Source organism: Zingiber officinale, chromosome 1B (genome assembly GCF_018446385.1).
Source record: "Zingiber officinale cultivar Zhangliang chromosome 1B, Zo_v1.1, whole genome shotgun sequence".
NCBI classification, from domain to species: Eukaryota; Viridiplantae; Streptophyta; class Magnoliopsida; order Zingiberales; family Zingiberaceae; genus Zingiber; species Zingiber officinale.
Genome location: NC_055986.1, coordinates 142,995,544 through 143,011,714, shown reverse-complemented (window position 1 = coordinate 143,011,714; position 16,171 = coordinate 142,995,544). Strand labels below are relative to the sequence as shown.

The 16,171-nt window shown below is 39.1% G+C and overlaps 1 protein-coding gene across 1 annotated transcript; it reads right to left on the bottom strand.

Moving 5' to 3' along the window:
* Positions 1–218: 218 nt before the first annotated feature.
* Positions 219–1,983, bottom strand: LOC122042991 (serine/threonine-protein kinase RHS3-like). Its single transcript, XM_042603412.1, has 2 exons — positions 1,160–1,983; positions 219–1,083 (listed from the first exon to the last, which is right to left on the bottom strand). Exons 1-2 carry the CDS (start codon positions 1,981–1,983, stop codon positions 219–221), a joined length of 1,689 nt encoding a protein of 562 aa, XP_042459346.1.
* Between the last annotated feature and the right edge of the window lie 14,188 nt (positions 1,984–16,171).

The window sequence follows — 16,171 nt, the reverse complement described above, 5'->3', positions numbered from 1 at the left end:
CCAGGAGGATGTTAAAGTATCCCCTTTTATCTCGACGAGAACATGAGAACAATGCATTGAAATTACTTGCATTGGCAGTGCCAAAAGTTCCTTAACAATTGAATGTGATGCTATCTGACTCATAAATTTAATATTCGCGCTTTTGTTTACGTAAAATTCTCAGTCAGTATATCACAAAAGAATAAAATAAAATAAAATAAATTTCACAATATGTGATCCTAAAAATACTCAAAATCATGATACGACGAGTCGTTGGGATTGCCTTTGTTCCCACCTGAAAGTCCACCATCGGCGCTCTTCTTCTCTTTGCTCGCAAACTGACTAAAGTTGACTGGGTCAGGAACGTGTGGAGGCGTAATGCTCCGCACCAGAGCCCAATTGATCCCCTCGAAGAAGGGATGCTGCTTGATCTCCGTCGCCCCTCTGAGGTACGCGATCCTCCTCTTCGGATCCTTCACCAGCAGCCCCTGTATCAGATCCCGAGCAACCAAGCTCGCCAGCGGCGTCTCCGGGAACCTCAGCGGCTGCCCGACCACGTTGTTAAGCGTGGCCCTGTTACCGGAGCCCTTGAACGGCGTCGTCCCATGCAGCAGCTCATACAGGAAGATGCCGAAGGTCCACCAGTCCACGGCGCTGCCATGCCCCTCGCCGCGGATGATCTCCGGAGCCAGGTACTCGTGCGTCCCCACGAACGACATCGACCGCGCGTTCGTCGGCTCCGCCATGAACTCCAAGTCCGCGTTCCCGTTGTTGTTGTTATTGCTGCTGCCGACTCCGAAATCGGACTTGGACTTGCGATTCTTCTTGGGGAGGATGCGAGGGAAGAAGGACGACGGCTGAATGCAGCTCTGCACAGTCTGGTCGCCTTCGATCATCGAGGCGTTGCCAGCCTCGCTGCTGCTCGAGCGCGACGATGATTTGACGAGCGTGGGATCGACGGAGCAGCGCAGGGAGAGGTCGAAATCGGAGAGCATGATGTGGCCTTCCTCTCTCACCAGCACGTTCTCCGGCTTCAAGTCTCTGTACACAACCCCCAACATATGCAAGTACTCCAGCGCCAGCAGCACCTCCGATGCATAGAATCTGTTTGAGAAACAGAACAAATGCTAGTTTGATATATGCCTGTCACACAAATGCCATAACAACTGGGATATGAAACCTCGCAGCTTGTTCCGTGAAATGCTTGTTAGGTTGCTTCTGCCGGAGAGAATGGAGATTGCCGCCGCTGCAGTACTCCATCACCAAGCAATAGAACTTTTCCGTCTCGAAGTGAGAATACAGAGTCGGCAAGAAGGGGTGATCGAGCATGCTAAGGATTTCCCTCTCGGTTTGAGCTCGGAGGAGCTTGTTCCTGCTAATGATCGACGCCTTGTCCATCACTTTCATGGCGAAGTAGGCACCGGTTCCTCTGAGCTCGACGAGATACACGCTGCCGATGTCGCCGTAGCCCAGGCGTTTCAGCAGTCTGAAATGGCCGATACCGATAGGGGACTCCTTGGCGTTGGCCGACTGAATGGCCTCCCACCGGCAGTCGCCCCCGGTGTGGCGCCTTATGTGGGTGGAAGCGACGCTGTCAATGCTGTCGCTTCGGTTGCTACTGTTGCTGCCATGGCTGACGGAGTCGCTCAGCTTCGCGTCGCTGCTCTTGGCGGCGCCCGCGGCCATTGTAGTCGTCGTGGAGGTCGTCGTCGCCGAATTTGCGGAGGTGGAGGTAGAGGCGCTCTCGGAAATCATAGGTAACCTGCTGGAAGCGTTATTTGCTTGGTGTTGTTTCGGGCTTGATGAACATGGCGCTTTGGCGGCCGCGTCGGCGACGTTGCCTGTGCCGGAGGACTTGGAGATCGGCTGATCAGTATTTCTCTTGTTACGTGATGGTTTCGAAGTGCTGCCATTTCCAGTCGCAGAAGAGTTGGTTCTTGAATCAGCAGCTTGCTTGTTGTGATCGAATGAATTAGGTTCTTCTGTTGTAGCTTTGGTTTTCATGTCAGCTTCAAAAATAAAAGAATTAAGAAGATTATTGAGAATCCATCTAATTAATTAATGAATTAATGAATCGAGGAGTCTATCTACCTGCCGATCTCATCGATTCCGAAGCACAACGAAGAAGCCGATTAATTTGTTTATGCAGGGGAAACGATGGAGTTGCATGCAATAACAGAGAGGTGAAGAAGTAATTAACGGTCACCTCGTATTTGTGGGGTTGGGAGAGGAAAGCGTAGAGAGAAATCATAAAACGGTTAGTTTTTGTCGAGATTATTTACTAAAATTAGGGATTAAATATTGCTGTAGGGAGCGTGGGAGGGGAATTGAATGTGAGATGAACAAAGGCAGAGGGAAGATGCATGGCACAAACTAATCGTTCCTAAATAGATCATGTTAATTATTTGTGTTATCTGTTATAAAAGCATGGATTATTATGATTTTTAATCATGCCAATTAAACTAATAAAATTATAATAATAAACTTTCAAAAGTGAAATTATTTGTTGTAAGATTTTTTTTTTTTGGAAATTCAAATTGCACATGATTATAGATATAAATCGAAACCTCTTCATACCTAATGCTGTTCTTCACGTTGTTTTGTGATTTGCTCTATTTTTTTCCAAAATAAGAGTAATAATAAGACGATATGATTTAAGTGAATTGATAACGAAGCCTAATATTAAAAGAAAGAATGTGTTCTGACTATCAAAGCCAATTCACGCTATGAATTGAAAGCATTGTTGCTAAAAGCTATTAAAATTTTCCTATGTGTCAAGCATATTCGCCATGCTTTCAACCGTCCTATTTGATTTAGAAGGTGCTGCCTACGTCATTGTCGCTAATGACACATAAACCAAGTTTTCGTGTGTTAAGTCGTGACAACAGAAGATATCAAGACGCAACTGCTCGCGTCAGGATTCATTCCTCTCACAAGAATATGCTGTCATCGAGGAGATCAAGGAGGCGCTGGTGGGGGACGAGGAGATGCCTCCCCTGCTGGAGGACCCCGAGAACAACTGCAAGCCTCGCCGCATTGCTCTCTTCGTTGAGCCCTCTCCCTTTGCGTTAGTAAAGCATCCATATACGCTGCTTCTGTAGTCGTGATTGTCTTAACCTTTTTTTTCCCTTTTCAATGGTTGAAGACGAGTTCACCTCAGGAAGTACTAGCCCTAAATGATTGATTTCCTTGTTGCTTTAATGAGCTCGCTTATGGTTGTTGCCAAATTGTCTCTTTTTTTTTTCCTTTTGAAAGAAGAATAAGGAGCTTTTTTTTAAAACCATAGTAGCGAATTTTGGATACGTTTTTTTGCTTGCACGAGTTGCGGCAAGATTAGCGTGCGTCGACCTCAGAAAAAATTGCACGACTTGTGATTTGGATGGGTTAGAAAACTGTGAATGGAAACGCGAAGTGTAGATTTTAGTGGGGTCCCACAATGAAAGAGAGGCTTTACTATTATGGTAAAAAATGAATATATTCAAGGTTCGAATGAGATGTGAACGCTTGTAGTGGACCGGTCAAAGCATGATATTCTCATGTGAATCAGTTACACTTTGCCAACATTCTCTTCGATATACTTGGAAACACGTAGCGTAACTCGTGTTTGTCGCATGCATGACTTATGCAACAAGCCATGCATGTGATTGGTTGTTGCTGAACTTGGTGCTCAAGCCACAAGCATGAATAAAATTGTAAACAAGCCGAGCCGAGCCGAGCCGAGCCGAACTTTGGGATGTTCAAGCTTGTTTGATAAGATAATTGAGCTGAGCCGAGCCGAGCTTAAAATGAACCAAGCTTTTGAAATGAGTGTTCAAGCTTGGCTTGGTTTATTTTTATGAGCTTAAGCTTGTTTGAAGCTTGGCTTGAACTTGATTCGTTTAGATGTTATCAAGCTCTCAATTTAAGCTTGGCTTGAGCTTGGTTCGAGCTTGGCTTGAGCTTGGTTTGAGCTTGGTTCGTTTAGATGTTATCAAACTCTCAATTCAAGTTTGGCTTGAGCTTGGTTCATTTAGATGTTATCAAGCTCTCAATCCAAGCTTGTTTGATAGTTTGAAACTTTTAATTGTTTGATTGGTTATTAAGATTGATAATTTAAATTTATTTATTTATTTTATTGTTTATTTAGCATATTGAAAAGAATTTTATTAATAAATATTGTTCGTGAACATTGTTCACGAACGTTGTTCACGAACGTTAACGAGCTGAACACATATGTGTTCAAGCTTGTTTGTTTAACTTAACGAGCTGTTCAAGCTTGTTTGTTTAATTAATTTAATGTATATTGAATGAACATAAACAAGCTCTTACTAAGCCGAACACCAAGCTTGTTCACGAACGTTTGGTTCATTTACAGCCCTAAGCATGACTTAGAGCATCTCAAATATAAGAACTCTAAATAATTTTTTTTTTAAGATCCCAATATACCACATTAATAATATGAAAACTTATTAAATATTTTTAATGATTAAAGTTCTAAATGAATTTTTTTTATGATCCATATCATAATATGAATTGCATGACTTCATACATATTGTATCAAATTTGATAAAAAAGTAAATTTATATTTTCGTTACTATTCTTAAATCACAAACCTCAAACCTCACTTCTATATATATAGTGATTCAAAATTTTTTATTCAACTTTTTTAATTTTATAAATCTCTTATAAATTTTACATTGAAGATGTCCTTATAGCTTACTACGTGATTGGTTATTCACACTTGATGCCAAGTCATAAGCAAAAGAGCTTGCATGCATACTGGATACAGAAGGAATCCAACGTTGTTTGGGAAGCAAGAAAACGTTGCTTGTGGCCTAAGCACACGTCTCTAAGCGCTTCATCTCATCACATAAAGGCACAGTGAAGACGAATAAGAGAGCACAGTCTTGCTTGTGAAGAGAGCTTGTGATGTGAGAAGCAACAGATAGCATTTGTTCCCCTCATCTTTTCATTCTGCCTTGCATTTTTTCTACTCAGCAGAAACAGTGATAATGTTTAGGTATTGTTCAAATCGTCACAACAACAAGTGCTAGGTTGATATCGTGGTTGTACCATTTTATCTGGGAGACTGACGTCCATCTAAATCTTAGAGCACAACTGAGGGGACGAATATATTTTAAGGAGACTGCATCCTGCAGGACTTACATCCACTTGATGTTCATGTTACAGTTCTTGGCATCCAGTCGGCGACTCAGAAGCATTAACGCATCGACTCTGCATCCATTCGGGTCGGGAAAGCCCCTTGGCTCCTCGTCGACTCTCGACAAAGCACTCGAAGACTCGAATTTCAGAGCACTTAACGACTCAGCTCATGCAACTACTAGCGGCATCCCGAAAGAGCTCGGGTGATCGGCTTGCAACAGCTGACAGCTTGAGATCATCTACTTAAGCCACCGTACCTGTAAGTCACTCTGCATCCGACACAAACTCAAAAGCGTGAAATAGAGCTTCTGAGATGATCATAAAGATTGTAACGGGTTTACACCCAACAAAACTTAAAACAGATTCGTTCTGTTGCAATGGCGGCAAAAAATGTTGAGATGCAACAAGCTCAACAGGTGCCGACCTCCTCCGCCCCGATTGGGTCTGTCCCAATCACACATGGGGAAAGACTAGAGAAGTTCATAGGCTTGAACTTTAAGCGTTGGCAGCATAAGATGTTCTTCTACTTGACCATGCTGAATCTGGCACGTCTCTTGACCGAGGAACCTCTCAAGTTGGTTGAGCTTGTAAATGATGTGAAAACTATCTTAACAGTCGACAAATAGAACGTGTTTGAGTTCCTCTGTCGAAATTACATCCTCAACAGTCTTGCCGACTCGCTGTACATTATGTACTGTGAGAAGAAAACGACAAGAGGACTATGGAAATCCCTGGACAAGAAATAAAAATCGGAGGATGCTTGGGCTAAAAAGTTTATTATTGGCCGTTTCCTGGACTACAAGATGGTTGACTCAAAAGTAAAACGATAAGAGGTCAAGCTGGCAGAAGAACAAAATATGACATCTGTGCCGTGGTCACTGAAGTGAACCTGATAGGTTCCAATTCACGGAAATGCTGGATCGATACCGATGCCACCAGACATGTAAGTTGTAATATGAAATTATTCTACAACTTTGAAGAAGTTAAAGATGGAAACAAACTGTTTATGGGGAATTCAGCAACCTCAGATATAAAAGACCAAAGTAAAATGGTACTGAAGATGACCTCGGATAAGGAACTCAAGATGAATAATGTGTTGTATGTTTCGGAGATTCAAAAGAATCTAGTATCCGAATCACTTCTGAGCAAGCCTATTTTCCGCATTATTTTTCAGTTGGATAGAGTTGTACTATCTAAAAATGAAATGTTTGTAGGAAGAAACTATATACATGATGAGTTGTTTAAGCTCAATGTAATGGTCATTTGACCTAAGATAAATAAAGTTGAAAGCTCTTCTGTGTATATGCTTGAGTCTTCCACTTTGTGACATGATAAATTAGGACATGTTAAGTACGATGTCTTAGGTAGACTATGTAACATGCAGAGCATAGTTACATTCCACCTTGACTCAAAACACAAGTGTGAGACTTGTGTTGAAGCAAAAAATGATAAGGTCATCCTTTCAACATGTTGAAAGAAGCATTGAACCACTTGACCTAACTCACACTAACGTATGCGACATAAAAAGTACACCGATATATGGTGGGAATAAGTACTTCATCACTTTTATAGATGATAATATAAATATTATATGTATCTACTAAAAAGTATGGATGAAGCTATAGAGAAATTTATTCTATAAGACTGAGTCCGAAAACCAACTTAATAAGAAAATTAAGGTAGTTCGAAGTGACCAAGACAGTAAATATATATCACAATTTGTTGAGTTTTATACTGAACATGGATCATACATGAAACTACGACTTCCTATTCGCCTCAGCAAAATGGAATTGCAGAGTGAAAGAATCATACTCTGAAAGAGATGACGAATGCTCTTCTATTAAGTTTTGGATTACCAAAGCAAATGTGGGGGGAAGCTCATGTGCTCATAGCATATTACCTTTTAGATAAGGTAATGTATGACCGGGGGGCCTCTTCTACTTAATTGCATTAATCTACCATTAGGAAGCAAATCAGATAACTCAAGGAATATATGACAGGGGAGCCTTGTGACAGAGGGTAACCTTTTAATCGGACTTTCTAGAATTGCTTCTTTACTTAATGACGTTAGGACTTGGGTAAATTCTTTGGTTCGATTTGCGCGGGATTATGCCAGACTTTAGTTAGAATCTTTACACGAGTGTAAACATGGAGTTAGGTAGATGAACAATGTATAGGGATATTAACTAGCATTATAACGAAACTGAAATCCTAAAATTTATCATCCATCCCATTCTAAGATCATCCCTTACTCCTTCTCTCTCCTTCTCCTTAACCTTTCTCTTACTTACTCTATTTCTCAACAAACCTTTCATTTGTCTAGATAATTTGTCGTGTAAAGTTAACTAGTATTTAATCAACAGTCCCTGTGGATTTGATATCTTTTTATTACTGACGATGAAATCGTATACTTACGGTACGTAACAGTAAGCTACCTTTATGCTCATTTTTGTCTATTTCGTTTTTGCCTATTTAAACCATGAAATTGTACTTTTTAATGCTTACCTTGGTGGTTTAGAGGAGGCCAATATTTTTTGGATGAGGAGTCTTAATCATCTTAGCGTGTTGTTTTAAGAATATACATAAGAAAAGTTGTGCCTTAACCTGAATTTCTATAATTGGGATTTGTCTTTCCTGTTTTTCTTCCCAATTTAAATGTGTGTTCAAAGGCTGCTCTATGCTGAAATAAATAAAATTAGGAGTTTTTAACTAGACAAAGTATCATGCTAGACTTGAACCACTAGAGAATCTCACAGCCAGTATCTCTTTTGGATAGATTTCTGCAAATTATATTGCGAATTCTATTATTATAATCTATTTGCATTGTGGCAGTTATCCTTGATTATATTATTCAGTTTCGCTTTGTTATCTTGTCAATTTTCTAGAAAACTTATGTATTTATCTTGGGCTATATTATTCAACCTTGCTTTGTTATTTTGTTCATTTCATAGCAAAATTATATATTTTCTTTTATGTTCTCCCTTGGTTAACTTACTAGCTATTTGTACTATGTTGACTTCTGAATGCGTCTCTTTATGTTGGGCAGTTATATCTCTGGATATAAGAACCACTTTCAGAATTTTATCAAAACTTTGCATGAAATGGGGATGAGGTGAATATTTCCTTGTCCAAATCTATTTTGAAATTATTTGTTTCTGTTATGCTACAGAGAAATTCCGCCCATGGCGATCGATTATGGTCAATCCTAAGTTCGAATTATTAGAATGCATATTAAAAGTCTAGCTTTTGTAAATATTTATTTTGAAATAATAAAGAATCACATTGGTCAAAAATATCTACATTTATGTTAAGTGTAGTTATTCAATTAATTTATATCGTAGATAACATGGTGTGTGGTGTCACGCACAGAAGATCATGTTATCAGTTCTTTATAAATTATAAACAGTTGCTCACGACTAAGATGGAAAGGAACAAACCGTCGGTAAAGTCGTAGTGTGATTAGGGATTAGTTTATCTTGACTAATAAATTATACTAGTACACTCTAAGTGTATTGAGTAGGATCATTTTAAGTAAGTTCTTTTATACTGACTTGATAAAAGAACTAGACCTTAGTTATTATGGAAGTGTGTGCTCTTAATCCTAATATAATAAGAAATAAATATATTTAGTATTTATTTCTTTGACTTATCAATGGGTGAGATTTAGCTCAATAAATCAATAAGCCTGATAAGTTGGGAAATGATATTACTTATAGTGTGTGTTGTTGATTATAGAAGGAAACTGTGTCCTAATAATTTAGGTTGAGAATGACTCCAAGAGGAGCTCATAAGGATTGTCATGTTAAACTCTGCAGGTGGACTTAGTTCGACATGACGATGAGGTTGAGTGGTACTACTCTTGGACTAAGATATTAATTAAGTGAGTTGTCAGTAACTCATTTAATTAGTGGACATTCGACATCTTAAACACAGGGAGACTAACACACTCATAATAAGAAGGAGTCCAAAATGTAATTTGGGATTGATGCGGTAGTTCAATAATAATTCTTTAGTGGTATGAATTATTATTGATGAAATTAAGTTGTGTGTTCGGGGAGAACACGGGAAGTTTATTTTCATCGGGAGACCAAAACTAATTCCTCCTCTTGGTCCCTATCGTAGCCTCTTGTATGTAGAGAATTATACCCACCTATATCCATCTTCTTACCCACTCTTTGGTGGCCGGCCAAGCTAGCTTGGAACCCAAGCTAGGGTCGGCCAAGACCCAAGGATTGAGCCAAGATTAGTGGTCGGCCCTAGCTTGGAGTCCAAGCTAGGTGTGGCCGGCCACATATAATATAAAAGGGATTTTATTTAAATTTTTTCTTATGTGGATAACATGGTTTTAAAAGAGAGTTTAAAATTTAAAATCTTTCCTTTTATAGCTTTTTACAAAAGATTAAGAAAAGATTTGAAATCTTTCCTTATTTGTAGATTGAAAGGTGGATTTTAATTTTAAGAAAACTTTCCTTTTTTATAACCATGTTCATGATTTAAAAGAGAGTTTAAAAATTAAATATTTTCTTTTATAAGTTTTTACAAAAGATTAAGAAAAGAATAAATATCTTTCCTTATTTGTAGATTGAAAGGAGAATTTAATTTTTGAGATAACTTTCTTTTTTGGAAATCATCCGCATGTTTAAAAGAAAGATTTTAATTTATAAAATTTCTTTTTATAATCCACCTTGAAGGGAAAAATTATTAGAGAAATTTTTATTAAAAATTTCCAAAAAAAAATTAGGAAGTTTTAATTCTTGTGAATAAAAACTTTCCTTGATGGAGAATTCTTTGTGGCCGGCCACTTTAATAAGAGAAAAGAAAATTGATTTTATCAATTAATTATTTATTTTTCATGGCAAAGAAAATAATAAGAAAGTTTTATTAAACTTTCCTTATTTGCCAAGGCCAAGGATTATAAAAGAGAGGGTAGAGGTGCCTTCAAAGGAACGACTCTATTCTATTTTTCTTCCTCTCTTTTCCTCCTTGGTGGTGGCCGACCCTATTGTTTTTCCTTCTTCCTTTTCTTTCTTCTTCATTGGCCGGACCTTATAATCTCATGGAGCTTGAAGGTGGCCGGATTCTAGCTTGGAGAAGAAGGAGAGAAAGGAAGCATCCCTTGGAGCTTGGTGGTGGTGGTCGAACCACATCTATTCTTGAAGTACTTGTGGTGGCCGAATCTTGCAAGGAGAAGAAGGAGCTTTGGTGGTTCTCATCTCGGTAGATCGTTGCCCACATAACATCCGAGATAAGAAGAGGAATACGGTAGAAGATCAAGAGGTTATTTGCTTACAAAGAAAGGTATAATTAGTAATTGTTTTCCGCATCATACTAGTTTTCTTTGTATAGTTATTTTTGGAAATACCAAACACAAGAGGCATATGATTCTAGAGTTTCCGGATTTGTTTCGAATTTGAGTTTCTTTTGTTTTATTTTTTGAATTTATGATTCGATTGCTCTTTTTGGTTAAACCTAGAGTTATATAAGGAAATTAAATATTAACTTTTCTGAAAAGGCTTTGTCTAGGAAGTGGTGGTTGCTCCCATATCCAAGAAGGCCTAGTGCCTCGCTATGTTTAACCTAGAAGCCAATTTTAGAAATTAATATTTAATTGAATTTATAACATAGGCGGATTTGGATCAATAGTGTTAAGTTCCGCTTGCTATCCAAGTCTAAACCATTAAGAACAGATAAGTTAAATTTGGAATCAATAATGTTAAGTTTCATTTGCGATTCCTAATTTAACTTGTAAAGAATACAATAGGTTATTTAGGAAAGGTTCGACATTTGTACAAAATTTTTGTACAGTGGAATCGGTACGATCTTCCTAGGACTAACCAACACGAATAAAGGAGGAGGGTTGCATTAGGCTGTCAGTCAGTGTTAAAACTATGACAAATATTCAATGAATGGATCCATTAAACTATTGTTCCAATACTAGGTTATTCTCCATAGGAACGCGTTGCAGGGTCCGATTGTAATGTCTCGACAAGGGCCGCTACATTTTCATAACTCGGGTGTAGTGCTAAATATGCAAGAGTTTACGTTATAAGATTCGACTGTAACGTATCAGCAAGGACCGCTACATCTCCATGAGAACTTAAGTGTAGTGTTAAATAGACAAGAGTTCTCACACCATAGGTTGGATAAGAACAAATATGATAGGAAAACTAATAATCTAATATTTAAAATATGGAACATAGGAACCTTCACTGGTAAATCAATGGAGGTAGTAGATACGTTGATTAGGAGAAAAATTAGTATTTTGTGTGCACAAGAGACAACATGGGTAGGCGAGAAGGCAAAGATGATAGAGAACTCAAGTTTTAAGTTATGGTACACTGGAAAAAGTAAAGCAAAAATTGAAGTGGGTTTTATTATAGATAATTTGTTAAAAGATGAAGTTGTAGAAGTAGTTAGAAAAGGGGATAGAATTATAGCTCTTAAGATAATTGTTGGTGCAGGAAGCATCCGACGATCGAACCTTAGTTTTGATAATGGCAAAGGATTCAAAGTTAAGTTAGTGTGTGATCTAACATGTTTGAATGAGTGTTTCAGGAAAGTCCTAGCTGTGGTTAGGCAGGTGAAAAACCCTAAGGGGTGGTAACCTTAGGTCCTAGGGGGCGGTAACCCTAGGTGGAGGAAAACCCTAAGGGGCGGTAACCTTAGGTCCTAGGGGGCGGTAACCCTAGGTGGAGAAAAACCCTAGGGGGCGGTAACCCTAGGTCCTAGGGGGTGGTAACCCTAGGTGAAAAGTCCAGTCGGTCTGGAGGACCGGACTGGCATAAGGTAATCTCTCCTGAGGGGAGTAGGTGAGGACGCGTTCCCCGTAGAGGGAACAGTAGGTGTCGAGTCGACCTAGGGTTTCCGGTTAGAAATTCGAAGTCAGACTCGGACAGTCCGAAGACTGTCAGTTATTACTTACTGTGTTTTATCAGATTCTAACACTGTTTTGCAGGGTATTTTGCTCGGACTAACCTTTGTTTGCAGGTGAGGAACCTGCTGGAAGAAGGTGGTCCGGGCGCCCGGGACCAACTTTTATCCCCTGCGCGACTTCGCCACGTGGAGCATCCTGGTTGGTTGGCCACGTCACACTCCAGGCGCCCGGAAAGGATCCAGGCGCCCTGAACCTCATATAAAAGGAGGGTTGAGGTGCAGCTTCAAAAACAATGATTCAACAAACTTTCCTTCTGCTGTGCGCTGCTCAAGAAACGACTCTAAAGTGCTGTTACAGTCGCCGACGACCTAAAGCTTCAGTTATTATTTTATTGTCGGTATTATTTCAATTCCAGTTGTACTTAATTCCTTGTACTTATTCACCATATTATAGTTGTTGCCCACCGGAAGCGATCAAGGATCGCGGGCCTTCGAGTAGGAGTCGCCTTAGGCTCCGAACGAAGTAATTCCCTGTGTCTCTGTGTTTGACTGTCTTTATTCCGCTGCTTATTACTCTATTAGTCTCACGTACTATTTACAGATTTCGAAAAACGAAATAGCCACGAGCGTTATTCACCCCCCTCTAGCGCTTTCGATCCATCAATTGGTATCAGAGCGGGGACATTTTTGAATCGGTGCAACCACCATTCAAAATAATTTTTTCGTGGTATTTTTTTTTATTTTTGGAGTCGATTAGAATTTAGCCTCATAGCTATATTCTAATTCTTTTTCCCTCGAATTAGTTTTTCTCGGAATTGGTGCAACACCACCCGAGTTCGTGATTTTTTTTTTTTTTTTCCTTCCGCACTACTAAGCCAGGACCAAGTCCTGGGACATTTTTTTGTGGTTGTTTTTTCGCTTTAGGTAAAACTGAAATGGCTCTTCAAGAAGGCTACAGTACTACCCGCCCTCCGCTATTCACCGGAGACGACTTCGGGTACTAGAAGGGTCGGATGGAGGCATATCTCCAGACTCACTTTGAAGTCTGGATGATTGTCAAAACCGGATTCAAACTGCCAACTGACACCACCGGCAAACCACTACCGTACGAGGACTGGGATGCATCCTTAATCAAGAAAGTGGAAGCTAATGCCAAGGTAACCTGCACCCTCCAGTGTGGCCTATCAAAAGAAGAACTCAACTGCATCGGCCCCTTCAACAGCGCCAAAGAATTGTGGGAGAAGCTAATTGAACTTCACGAAGGGACATCCGACACCAAAGTAAGTAAAAGAGACTTAATTTTTAATAAATTATTTAACATCAAATTGCAGGAAGGTGAAACAGCTGCACAACTCCATGCCCGGATTCAAGATCTGCTCAATGGACTTCATGCGATTGGACAGAAGGTAGACAACCGGGACATAATAAGGTATTCTCTAAACGCCTTTCCAAGGAACACCTTGTGGGCATCCATGGTAGATGCCTACAAGGTCTCCAAGGACTTATCCACCATTAAATTAGATGAACTGTTTGCAGAATTCGAACTTCACGAACAGACTAATGCACGCCCGACCGAGAAAGGGTTGGCTTTGGTTGCAGGAACAGGGAGATCGCGCGAATCAAGAATCAAGCGGAGAACCGAACCTGAATCAGAAGAAGAACCAGATTCAGAAGACGACGATGAACTTACAACCGAGATAGTCAACTTAGTTAAGAAGCTCTGCAAAAAGAAGGGCTTCAACAAAAAGGATCTCAGAAAGGTCATCCAGTCTAAAGAAGCCCAACCAAACTCGAAGGTTAAATTCGAAGTGACCTGCTATGGGTGCAATCAGAAGGGTCACATCAAGGCAAATTGCCCGAACCAGAAGGATTCAAAGAAACTCAAAAGAAAGAAGGCATTGAAGGCAACATGGGACGAGTCTTCTTCCGAGGAATCCGACGACGAAGAACAAGAACAGACGAACTTTCTTGCCTTGACAGCCCGGGACTTCACCGACGGATCCGGAAGTGAGGACGAATCGGAAGCCGAGTCCGAGAGAAGCCACGGATCCGCATCCGTTTCCGAAGGGCCGAACCCCTCTGTAAGTAAAAGTTGTTTATACAGTTTAATTAATTATTTAATGCATAAAGTAGCTAAGTCCAAGATTCAAATCAAAGCGCTTCTGAAGGAAGTAACACTCCTTAAAGAAACGCCAAACAACGAATCCTTAACTGATCAAGTTCAGACTAGAACCTCAACTCAAGTTCAAAAACTTGAGGAAGAGAATTCCAATCTGAAAAGTCAGGTAAAGGATTTAAAAACTACCATAGAACGATTTTCCTTAGGATCCAAGAATCTTGACTTGATTCTTGGAACACAAAGGCCAATCTACAATCGAACTGGACTAGGATATAAAAAGAAATATAAATCTTACCTATCCTTAATAAACAAACCAAATAGAAAAGTGGTTCAAGCATGGGTTGTCAAATCCAACCTGATCAATCAAGTTGGACTTGGACATTATTGGGTTCCTAAGGATCAAATACATTACCTCAATAAACCTTATCGAGGCTATGATCCAGGGGGAGCTAAAACAATAAAAATTCAAAATTAATCTAAAAACTCAAATTTAAAAATTCGAAATTGATCCAAAACTCAAATTTAAAAGTTCGAAATTAATCCAAAACTCAAATTTAAAAATTTGAAATTAATCTAAAATTTAAAAATTCGAAATTAATCTAAAACTCAAATTTAAAAATTCGAAATTAATCTAAAACTCAAATTTAAATATTCAAAATTAATCTAAAAACTCAAATTTAAAAGTTTGAAATTAATCTAAAAACTCAAATTTAAAAAATCAAAATTAATCTAAAAATTAAAAATTAAAAAAAAAATCGAAATTAATCTAAAACTTAAAGATTAAAAAAAAAATCGAAATTAATCTAAAACTCAAGTTCGGAATTAAAAATTCAAAATTCAAAATTAATTCAAAACTCAAAATTCGTAATTAAAATTTAAAATTTAAAAATCAAATAGAAGGAGGGTCCAGAATAGCTGGCAACTTCGAAATCTATTTACCCGACAGGGTAACCGAACTTAATCTACCCGAAATGGGTAAACAAGAGTAGATCACCCGGATGGGTAAATAGGGATAGATTAAAAAGGGTTAAATTTTAACTTGAAGCACAGTACTGGTGAAATTTTTTGGATGATAGTACGTTAGGAAAACTTGGGCATCGCATGTCTAAGAAGATATGACTTCGACCTAGTGCATTTGGCCAAGTGGAACTAACCGAAGCTACCCTTAAATGGATCCTAACTAGTTAGACCAAGGTTTAGTATTAAAGCTCAATGGGTAGGACTATTTGGGAAACCTCGAAGGCATGGTTACTTTAATGAGCTCCTTGTGACTCACCATAGCCCAGAAGTTTATCCAAAGAACGCTTACTTGTTGAACCCAACGCTAAACCCGAATCTAACATAAAGTTAAACAAAATCCTATAAATTGAACTAATTCATCTCACAGAATAATAGGAGCCCCTGATTGAAAACATAGATCGGGTGAGATGACTAAGCAAACTCAATTTTAAATCTTACTTAAGTTAAGTTAAACATTGTTTCAAAATTAAATTAACTCAAAAATCTCCAAACTACTCAACTTAAACATTTTTAAAATCAAATTAGATCAAACATTTTTTTCTAAACATTTTTGATAAATTTAATCAAATTAAATGTTATTAATAAATTAAATTAAAAAAAAAACGAACGAAACAAGGTCAAAAATCGGGGGCGGGCGCCCCCGGTATTCAGACTCAGGGCGCCCGCAGAGAACCCGGGCGCCCCGCCTCACAATACCCCGGGCGCTCGGAACAGGTCCGGGCGCCCGGACTCCCTTATATATAGGGGGCAGGAGGCGCCCCCTACCCTTGCACCTAAGTCTTCCTTAAGCTTCTTCTTAGCTTCCCTGCGAAGACTTTCAAAATTAAATTTTTCCGCGGTTGATACGAAGTCGTAACTCAACCGAGGTCGTCAGTTCTAAAATTTCTAACAATGGCTCCTCGGTAAAATTTTTATCCCCTCCTAAACTTTATTTCTTATAATTTTTTTTCTTTTCTTAGTGTAATATTAGTTTCAAATTTAGGAAGCGTACTAAATCTGGTGCTGGACCCTCTACACCTAGCATTGACCCTAGGTTTC